Source organism: Sebastes fasciatus, chromosome 19 (assembly GCF_043250625.1).
Source record: "Sebastes fasciatus isolate fSebFas1 chromosome 19, fSebFas1.pri, whole genome shotgun sequence".
In the NCBI taxonomy this organism is placed as follows: domain Eukaryota; kingdom Metazoa; phylum Chordata; class Actinopteri; order Perciformes; family Sebastidae; genus Sebastes; species Sebastes fasciatus.
In genome coordinates, this window is record NC_133813.1 from 20,033,983 (window position 1) to 20,045,516 (window position 11,534).

General features: G+C 39.1%; 1 protein-coding gene across 1 annotated transcript; it reads right to left on the bottom strand.

Moving 5' to 3' along the window:
- Positions 1–155: 155 nt before the first annotated feature.
- On the bottom strand, positions 156–11,190 carry morn5 (MORN repeat containing 5). The gene is made up of 5 exons (XM_074618235.1): positions 11,016–11,190; positions 10,740–10,887; positions 8,794–8,905; positions 8,568–8,699; positions 156–573 (listed from the first exon to the last, which is right to left on the bottom strand). Exons 1-5 carry the CDS (start codon positions 11,060–11,062, stop codon positions 485–487), a joined length of 528 nt encoding a protein of 175 aa, XP_074474336.1. The 5' UTR covers positions 11,063–11,190; the 3' UTR covers positions 156–484.
- Between the last annotated feature and the right edge of the window lie 344 nt (positions 11,191–11,534).

The following is an 11,534-nucleotide window of genomic DNA, read 5'->3' on the forward strand; positions in this document are numbered from 1 at the left end:
TATTATTTTTTTTGATGGACAATGGTATTAGACTTTTTCCCATGCAGGAAGTGATATTTAGTCGTATAGCAAATGCTGATGGCATCAGATGGAGTTCATATAAATATAGTATGTTTGCACAACCAACAACTAAACTAAAAACAACACACAGTACATTTAAACTGATCACAGTTTATTTAATCAACTGGACACATAGGTATGGTGTTGCTTATACATTCTCAGACTCACAGTAAATGGAAATGAAGATGAATACAGGCAGTGGCTACAACTCCTTTAAAATAAACAACAAGGAGGATTTAAAAAAAAAAGAAAATTAATCATAACAGAAAAAGATACAATATAAACTTTTTGCTTTTCATTCATTAAACAACAACAAAAAATCAAGAAATTTCCAATAGTCTTAAAAGGATACATACAAATAAAAAGAGCATTTTTAATTTTTTTTTAAATATCAGTTGATGTTGCTGGTCTCCTCAGGAATGGGTCAAACAGACTCATCCTCAGGCTCAACGCGAACAACCTCATCCCAAGCTTTCCGACAAGTCCGCACAATCCACTCATGTTCCTCGTCATCTGTTGAAAAGATTTAATTTGAAATTATCTCGATTTTTTTTTTTTAATAGTAATCTTAATAGTATTGGAAACAAAGTCTGTAGTAAAAGTAAATTGTTTTTAAACGTTTGACCTATAGGATTAAATGAGACAAAAAAACTACAAGTGTAAAGGTAAAAGCGTTTAAATCAAACCTCTAATAACCAGTAAGCCTGCATAATAATTAAACCACAGGTCATTTTGTGTGTGTGTGTGTGAGGCTGTAACAAGTGAAGTGGCATTCAAGTCTCGGGCTAAATCTGTCAAATCAAGATAGACCTGACAATTAGGGGGAGAAAATAACTTCTCAGAGCCACTTCAGACACCAATAAATAATAACCCACCCCAAAAAAAATAGACGCCAATTTTTTTTTTTTTTAAACCGAAACGACTGCCAGAGGAGCTGATAATAAACCAGTTTTTTCATTGTTACAACTGAAATGAGTAGCTAATTGCAGGGGAAGTGAGCTTTTTTCTCTGGAAACGCCCGCAGCTGCACGCACTTGAGCAGCAGCGCGCGGGCCTCACCCCGCAGGTTCCACTGCTGCTGCGCGCGGGGCTCCATTGTGCGCGAGAGGAGAGCAGGTCTGCAGAGCTCTCCGGCTGATTGTGCGTAATTGCGCATTGACGCAGGCGTCAATACTAACAGCCACTTCAAGTCTTTCTCCTTGCGTCTGTCTTCTCCTTTTCTACCTGTTTCTGATCGGGAGGTCATTGAACGCATCGGACACGCGGACAGCTGCCACGCAAACACTCTTTGTGACGCAGGAGAAGGTAATTATTGCCGTTGCGTTTACTGACCTCAATTAGCCACAAACCACAACCTGCCTTAATGAGAATTAGATTGGGACATTTTCATATTTGCTGTAATTCTGCCCCTCTTGAGATTGTATAGCAGCGTTTATCTCGGGATTTAAGTCACATGTAATTGGTACCTTTGGGTTATTTGAGGGCACAGGTGGCTCTGGTGTGTTTTAGGTAATTCCCTGCAATCTGAGGACAGCGGTACACTTTTGTGATTTACCAGTTTTTGTAAGGCAATACATTAATCTTATAGATCTACCCTTATAAAAAAAAAGTATACTTCAAGTTTATTTTACAAAGTAAACTTAGTTCAAGTATATTCCCAAGTATATTTTTTTGTAATAAGTATATTAATATCAATGTACTATTAGTATACTTGTAAGTGTACTATTTTAATAATAAAAATATATAATATATATATATACTTTAAATGTAAGAGTAGTAAACGTTGAGTACACAACTAGTTAACAGAAAAGTCTAAGTGTACTTGGCAAGTATACAGAAAAGTCTGTTTAATTTAAGTAATAAGTATACTTATATCAATGTACTAGTAGTAAGTGCGCTACTTTGATACTTCTTGGGACTAAATTGGCCCACTTTTTAATTTATAAAAGTATACTTTAAATATACTTCAAGGGTAGTGAACGCTGAGTACACAACTAGTTTACATCCAAGTTGTATTTTGTACTGCAACTATAATATGAACTATACTACAAGTGAACGTATAGGTATATTGTTAGTTTACTAGTTATTTACTTGTAGCCCACTTTTTAGTTTATGAAAGTACACTTTAAATACTCTCAGTAAACTACTTGTTTAATAGTTTTTACTGCAAGTATACTTGTAAGTTTTCTTTAAGTGAATTTATAGTACTTAGTCAAATGTGCTTATACTTTTCTGTATACTTTTCAGTATAAGCTAAGTATACTAAGTATACTAAGTAATGACTCTTCTCATCCTTTCTATGTATTGGGATATTGCAGTTAGACTAATAAAAAGAGAAATACATAAATCATAGCAGCCTATATGGTTCGCTCAAGTAATGATAATGTCAAATGTTGTAAGGTAAATTTCAGGAAAAATGTTGCACCTAAATACACTTGTTTATTAAACAGTTTTTTAGTTGATATCCATCTCGACTGTAACAACCTGCAAGGACAAACCTTTTTGCAGGAGAGAGAGTGTGTGGAAGCGATAATGGCACCTTGTTAAAGTCTGTTTATCTTAATCCTTAAAATACACTCAGAGGGGAAAGTGTTTCCTTCCAGCCTAATGGCTGCGAATTAACACACACACACACACACATACACACACACACACACACACACGGTCACACAAAGACAGACACTGGTGTAATTAGCAAAAGCACAAATCTGCTTTCTGGTAGTGATTTGCATAAGAGATGATTGCATTCTGCTGGGTTTCACAGCAGAAACAGGAGAGCTATGACACTCTGTGATGTCAAACTCTGTGACATCACGGTGACATAGAGGTCACGTGTGCTAATATAAGCACATTTTGTGGTTTCCAAGTGGAGGCACCACAGTGAAATCAAACGTACCTAAATGTGAAAGCTCAAATAAACATTCGAATGCACACGTAGAAGTCATCTGTCTCCAATTCACTGCGAGCGGAACAGCAGCCCCTTTTGCTTTTGTGTCTTGATGATGACATCACAGAAAACGGCGGCGGTTTTCCGGTTGCCAGCTTTGAAGGAGAGATGCTGATCTTCAAAATTATTATTAATCCATCTGTCACAGCTCACAGGCTTAACATGTGAATCCTGTTTTATGGTGTTTTTTTGTCTCTAAGATGTATGAAAAATGAGAGTTTGAGGATATGTGTTCCACTCCCAAGGGCCCCGGCTGATGTTATCTGTCTGTGTGAAACACCTCGGCTGGACGGGGACAAAGGGAGGGGCCGCGGTTTGGTCACCAGAGGTGTTTTCCTTGGCAGTGGAATGTTTTCAGTGTGGAACTCTTTCTGTGCGGAGTTTCAAAGGGAAGCGGTTATTCCAGAAACAGGAAAGTGCTACAAACAATATGGCAACACATGGCCCCTGCTGCATGGAGCTGCTGCCGCCGCCTCCTATGCCGCCGCCGCCTGTTGCTGCCGGTTGCCAAGAGAGAATACACACAACTGGCCGTGTGTGTGTTTGTTTTTAATAGCAGAACACGCTCAATCAGTCAGTGGTGGAGATTTGATTGTGCAGATGTGGCCTATGTAACTCGTTCTTTTTTAATTACACTTTTATAGAGTCATGTTTTATATTCTACCTTCAAACTTAAGTAACAATCTTCATCAGCAAAGACAAATTAAGTACAATTAAGTGTCTCTGGAAGTTTTTATGCGAGGGGCGGAAGCAGATAAAAATAGTCTTTTAGAGTTGTTTGTTGATTTTGTGATTTGTGTTTCAGGTTTAACAGTAATTGTTTCATTGTGTTGCAGTCTGTTGGCTTTATTTAAGCTGGGGCTGCAAACTATGACACTGAGGTGGAAGCACATGTTTGTTGCAATGATCTCATGTCGACATAAAAACGTAAAAAAATAATTAAAATCTCAATCACTGAACATCATTAATTGCTTAGCAAGCAGTGTTTTGTGTTTTGAAATATACTGAAGTCTGCCAGCTCATCCTCTATGCCAACTGATATGCTACTTAACAACTATTTTGAGTGCACTGACATGTCGTCGTCTTATTTTTCTTTTCAGACTCCCTGGTTTACCCTCCTAGTGAGAGATGAACTGAAGAGATGTAAAACTGCAGTGTAATAATACCAAATGACTAAGTGCTGTGGTGTCAAAGTAGCAGTTGGACGCTCATGAAGAAGGTTGGGAAGAACATCAGCCAGAAATAAAGTCTGTGACTTTTCCCTGAAAGTTCATCTTTCACCACCTGCAATCACTCGTTACTGACACACACGCACTGCAAAGTCACACACACTCCGACACAATTCCGTCTTCTGTGTATTGCAGGTGTCTTTGCATTCAAATCACCTGTCTGACTCCTCGTCTGACTACTTTCTTACAAATTTTTAATAAAAATCTAGGAAGAATCACTGAGTCTGTCATTCAACCCAATCACTGAGATACTGGTTTGGATGATGATGGTGATGTGACTGGCTGTAAACCCCAAAAAAACTTGGAATTGTAGATATGAAATAAAGCATGATTCTGTTTGTGAATGGCATGTCTTTCCCTAAATCTAATCAGAACATTTATTTAACATACTATTAAGGAAGAAACAAAAAGATGGGAAGCAACGTCCAATGTCAGCCCAGTGGTTACATGTGTCGGTAAAGGAGGGCACTTGTCATCTTTAAAAAGACTGCACCATTTCCTCGTAGAGTAATGTTGGTCAACGCCCAGTGACGACTCCTCTAATCCATGTAAATGCTCCCTGGTCCTTGCCCAAAACAAAATGAGTAAAGTGAAATTTGTGATGTGTGTTTTCGCAGGACTTAAGTCTGTCAATGTACATTGGGTTTTAACGTGCTGAGCAGGCCATAAAGAGGGCCAGCCATCCCATTATTGTTAGTATTGTTTGCTCTACATTCATTTGGCAAACGCTTTTATTCAAGCTGACTACTTAGGGGAGTGGTTTGGGGTTCAGTGACTTGCTCGAGAATACTTCAACATGTGGAGGAAAACCACCACCCCAACGAATAATGAGCCTTAAATTTTGAAGTAATTGTACAAAGTAATGTAAAAACAGGATCAGTAGGTCGTGTCTAGAAGGTAACACGCAAATTGTGAAAGTCTCGTGAGATGTTTAAGGTCAGGCATTGATCTTGAATGGTCATAGGTCACAAGAGTTTTTGTAATTTGCAAGTTACCTTCTAGACACGACTGGATCAGTATGGATGTGTTCAGGTTTGTTGCATCTTACATTTGAACCCTCTGGACACATCTGTGACGGGAGGAACTGACACTCTTACTCTCATCTCCCTCCATTCCCTCCATCATCCTCCAATTCCTACACGGTGTATACCAGTACTCTCAACACATCCCTCCATACATGCAGTCGGCACGGCAGCTCCACGATGACAAGAAATCAGTTCAACTCCCAAAAATAATCTATAACCTCTTGGGGACTATTAGCTACAGATCCTATTGTTTTGCTGCCTGGCGCTATGCCAAGAGGGACTGTTTGTCCAAGTTAGCAACAGTAACTAAGGAGGGCGGGACTTTGCAATAGGTCAGTTGTGGCCAGCGAGTAAAGTTTAGATATTTCCTAGCAACGACGTCCAGTTCAAGGGGGGCTAACACTTGAATCATCTGCAGTTTAAACCAGTTCCATACGCAACTTTTCTAGATATGAGGTTTTGTCTTCCTTGTCCCACATCCACCAGCTGTGACGGCTACACAGGGAGCTCCTTCCTCTTTCCTTGCTGCAGCAAGCGTCCCCTCTGGGAGGGTGGGTCCTCCCTGTGTCCCATCATCCCCGCAGTCCTCATCCTGGGCGGAAGCCACGAGGCAATAAATTCCGTCTTCACACCCACTCTGACAAATGTGCCTTCACCTCCCGGGGTTGAAAAATAAATCCATACAGGATACAGGAGCATTCTTCTCAAGAATTGTATACCAAGACAAGAGGTAGTGTATGTGATATATAGAGCACACGACACATCCCTCCACACACTTGCACACAAACAGGCATGCATCAATTAAATAGTTCCTGTTTGACTTAGAGCATTGTTGGAAAGTGTTCAGTTCCTCTTCTTTTTTCATCTCAACTTCCAAAAAAAATCCTCTTGTTCTCTCTCTCTCACCGCCACTCCACTGATCAGTACCAGAGCTGTAACGATGATGAACTACCCGCATCATGGAAAGAATCGCAAAACATATTTTTGTGTTCTTACACACGCCGATAACATCTGGCGAGGAGGATGTGGATCTTCTCCTCTGTTTCCTTCTGTCTCTCCACAAATGTAAATGAGATATGTGTGCTTGTGGAACTGATCTGTATTATGTTGCAAGTAGTAGCTCATCTGAATACAGATATTCCGCCTCAAAAATACATTTCTACCTCGGGGAGCTTGTGAGTGATACCTTAACTTCTGCCAAGGATCATATCTTGAGACATTGCTGCATTTGTAAAGTTAAAAAGAGTCAGAATCATCAGATGAGGATCCAGACAAATGTGGAAGAATACCAAAATATTGCTGCATTTCTGCAATTAAAAGCAAAGTTACAAGAGCCCTGCATGATTGTACAACAACCCCATGCATGTACTTGTGATTAAAGCTGTGTTGCAACACGTGTCCAATAAAAAACGGTAATGCCAAACACCGTTGATGCACAGCAATAAAACTGGACCAAACCTCAGTGAGCCAAAAGCTGTGTATTTAGAGACCGCATTCACAAGCCGCTACCTAATTCACAACATTGTCCAGTGATGTAAAATCATAGGAGACATGACGAGCAGAGGATGTCAGGATTTGGGAATTCCTATCTGGACACCTGACAGATCACATTCACTTCAAATCAGGAGCTCCAAAACTGGGCACCCGTTCAGTGGAAAAAATGTGTCTTGAATTTTCCACTTTTGACAAATAACAAAAGGAGAAAAAAAAAGTTTTGCTATAGCCTGTAGAAGCATGCTTATCAGATGACTTGTAGAAATAATCTTCCATCAGAGAATCCAGGGATAATCCATTTAACATCACTCCATAGGTTCATTGCTATCAAATCCTTCCCATATGGCCATATGCTTTCAGAGATGCAGTTATTTTTTAAAAAATGGGCAAAGACAAAGGGTCCAGCCTGAGACAAATTCAATACAAGAGCTTTGGTTGTTTCAAAGTATTTTCAGAAAGGCCTTTTCTGTGGCCTGCTCTCAGGAAAGTAGAGTTGTTGAAAAGTAGACATGATTTTACACGGAGCTACTATCTTGTATGACAAGGCAGCAACAGTGCCTCCCTCAGTACTAATCTGTCTGATTGTATGGCTTTGAACTCCTGAATCTAACTGAGATATAGACCTGAGTGGGCATTTATTTCCTCGAGCAATTCAACTATATCAAACAATGATTGGGACATTTACACGAGGAGTCTACACCAATAACTGGAACACAAAACATTACATTGTCCACTCAAACAAACCATTAGCTTGACCATAGGTGCATACTACAGCACACAAACTAAACTAGGCTCTGGTTAAATCAATGGCAATATGATTGCTGAAATTTTGTGGTACTGCTTTATTAAAGGTACAGTGTGTAGGATTTGGCGACATTTAGTGGTGTGGTTGCAGATTGCAACCAACTGAGTACCCCTCCGCTCACTCCTCCCTTTCCAAGACTGCGGTAACGTGAGCCGCCGAGTGCAAAACCGCGGTAACGCCGTTCGCTGCGCTCGGAGGCCATCCTTACCATAATAACACTACTTTAGGAGCAACGGAAGTCAGACGGCGGTTGTGTGTGTCGGAGAACTATGGTGGTCTTCAGGTAATGAAAAAACGTGAAAGGCTCTCTCTAGAGCCAGTGTTTGGTTTGTCCATTCTGGGCTACTGTAGAAACATGGTGGAGCAACATATGGACTCCGTGAAGAGGACCCGCTTTCTATGTAGATATGAAGGGCTCATTCTAAGCTAACGAAAACACAACGATTCTATGTTTGATTATACACTAATGAAAATATAATTATGAACATAGAATAGATCCCCCCGAAATGATACATGCGGTTCCTTTAAGTTACTATTTCACAGCAATCCATCACTGAGAAGGGGCTTCTTTGGACATAAAACTGTGTGTACTTAATTTGAAATGGAAATTCGTGTATGCTCTTGACTTTCATCTTTCTCATTTGCTTTGGCACAACAGGCTAAGATGTCTGGATATTACTCAACACTCAGATGGAGCCAATTTGGCCTCAAATTAGTGGGGAAAAAAATGTGCACAAACTAGTGCAAAGGAGCAGTGAGAAAAAGAGGTATGATTTTGATTATGATGGAGATGTTGAGTTTCATATCTGGATTGTTGTACTTTTGTTCACCTCACATTAAATACATAGTTCAGGTATCCATTATTTAGCAGCAAAGGATTGTTATTATTACGAATCAAAGTAAGGAGTTACATGAACATTGTTAGAAGACACATCTCCTAATATTCCAGTCATGTTTGGTGTCACAGGGCTACAAAAGTGGAAATAACAGGATATTTTCTGTCTCACCTGCATTCCTGAGGAATCTGCCAGTGTAGGATGTGACGGTTCTGGTATTGGGGTCATAAAAACCATCTCCACAGTCGTAGCATCCATCAGGAATGATGTGTGGCGGATGCAGATTAGTCAGCTGAGATTCTCCTGTATGAACAAAACGGTTGTTTTTTTACTGAGCGGCGATCTTACAGTGGTTTACAACTACTAAGACAGAGTGAGCAAATAAATGAATTCCAACCTGCAGGTCTGAGTCCGTTGCAATGCTCACTGTGGAAGCGCCTGTCGTAACCATTACAGTAGTCCCAGTCCTCCTCCTTGTACTCCAGACCATCAGCAAAGGTAAATGACCCCTTGTGAGGAAGCACAATAGTGAAATTATCCTCATTCTTCAGTCATACATTTTAATGGGTCAATTCACGCAAACCTCTAGTCGTTTCTGGCGATGGAGTTCCAATTTTATGTGCCAAAATTTTGAGATATTCACATCTTCCACCACCTCCATACAATGGAGTTTCATTTTTGCTCCTCAAAGTGAAAAAAATGCATTTAAAAAACTCGACAGCAGAAACAATGTTACTCAAGATAATCCACAGACCTCACTGTTGGCAGGTTTCCTTGGAGCTATTTGTTTGGCAGAAAGTAGTTCCAGGGAAAACTATTGAAAGAAAGGTCTGGGGGTTATTCTACCAGACATGGTTTCTGGAGAGATAAGTTGAAGTTGAGGTTTTTAAATGTCACTTTTCGGTGCTTTTAAGCACCACAAAAGAATTTAAATTTTCCTCTATTGTCTTTGGGTTAAGGCGGAAATCTTGGAGATGGATATCTCAAAACCTCAGCAGATAAAACCAAAACTGTCTGCGTAGATAAATCCCATGAGGGAAAAGTGGAAAAATATGTCTTTTGGGGTGAACTGAAACACTTTGTGTATGTGTGTGTTTTTCTGAAGAATGTCACAACTGTTATTGGGAATGAAAAATAAGCATGCATTGTTCAGGAATTTTGCAAAATGTGGAAACATTGCAACATTTTCACTCCAATGTCAACAATATAATTTGCCATCATGAAAATGCCATTAATTCTGATTGTATAACATGTACATTTTTAAGTGCTTATTTAGTGGAAATACAAATTCAAAAAAAGAAGAGAAAAGAAGTCAAAGGGGTGAATTTGTAATTTTGACAACTGGTGTAGATTTAGCATTGTCTTCTCTATAGACCCTTCTCACTGCAGATCATTTAGACTGGTCATTGCAGGAGAAGCACAGGTGTAAATTATAACACCAACGATGCTTCAGCTCCACTAAAGTGTCCCATTAACCCATATCAGTGATCCGGCATGCACAGTACTGGCCATGGTCCTTAATTAATGTTATTAATTACACCTTTGCTTTTCCTGCTATTTTGTGTAAAAATGTCTCCAGTAAAAAGAGTTCTGTTAACTTGCATCAGACATAATTAGAGGTTGCTGTTAACTGTATGTCAGTGGTTGTTGTCCCTTTTATATCGGAGTACATTTGATAAAGTTTAGATCCAACAGTTGTAGTGATATTTACACTCCGGCCACAAAATTTCTAATATAAAGTGTCTTTTACATTAATATACACATTGGAACTCAACCTTTTAGGATCACAGCCCTTTAAAATGCTTGTTTTATTTGGTTAATAAAAAGAAAAAAACATACATGCGGGATCCTCAACCCCTCCCAGGCTGAGAAGCATTGTTTGATGGGAGAGGTGCAAGTTTCAGAGTGAGCTATAAGCTACCAGATAGTTTGAATTTCTGAGTTTATTGGATGGTTTAGGTCTGTTTTGAATGGAAGTATAGGTTTTCTTGGTGCTGGCATGGATGCAGGTGCAGGGTAGTCCGGGCCACGGTTAGTCATGGTTCAGAGCTGCTATCATTTCAAATGAACCGCAACTGAAATGATGATAATAATTGGAGTGATCGCTGTTGTGGCAAAAGCCCATGAAAGATTGCATCAGAACATCAGGGACTGTAGCTTCAGGCAGGAAAAAAAAAGGAGAGAAACCTAATAACTGCGACAATAATGGTGAGTGATTGCTAAAAGGGACCAGATGTAATATCAACTATAACCAATGTGAAACACACAGTCATGCATGTGGATGCATATATTCTGACATGCATGCAGGGACACACACACACACACACACACACGACTCCTCACCTGTTTAGCTAGGCCGTTTTCCCAGATGGCCTCATATTTACTCCCATTTGTAAAGTGTAGCACTCCTTTGCCATGGAACATCCCATTTCTCATCTCTCCCTTATACTTGGTCTGTGTGGGAAACGTGTACTCTCCTTTTCCATCCATACTGAGGTAGAGATGAGATGGTCACACACACATAGGTAGCACATAATAATGTATATATATATATATATATATATATATATATATATATATATATATATATGTCATTAATGTTATGAAACAAACACTTACCACCCATTTTTCATATCTCCTGTGTAGCTGCTTCCGAGGAGCTCCATTATTACTACACTGACTTGATGGTAGCACCGTTTCTTCTCAAAATAAACAAACAAGCACACAAAACCGTGGATTTAACATCAACTGGGCAAGGCTGCCAAGTGTATCGTTACCATGGCAAGTGTATCGTTACCATGGCAAGTGTATCGTTACCATGGCGAGTGTATCGTTACCATGGCGAGTGTATTGTTACCATGGCAACGTAGCAACAAATTGCCAAAGCGAGGCTAACAGCCTAAAACTGTTCTGCATGAAGAGCAAATGAATCATTTGTCACATTTTTATCATTTTAACATTTTAATTTCGATATTATTATTATTAATAATAATAATAATAATAATAATAATAATAATAATAAATAATATAAAATAAATAATTATTAATATAAAATCAATTATAAAATAAATAATTTTTTTTATCATTTTAACATTTTAATTTTGATATTAAACTTGGCAAAACAAATAAATAAAGATA

Coding starts and splice junctions, on each gene's coding strand:
- morn5 (XM_074618235.1), bottom strand. CDS start 11,062: ATGGAGCTCCTCGGAAGCAGCTACACAGGAGATATGAAAAATGGGTG. Junction 8,700..8,793: donor CAACGGACTCAGACCTGCAG/GTTGGAATTCAT, acceptor TTGTTCATACAG/GAGAATCTCAGCTGACTAAT. Junction 574..8,567: donor CAGATTCCTCAGGAATGCAG/GTGAGACAGAAA, acceptor TCTTTTCAACAG/ATGACGAGGAACATGAGTGG.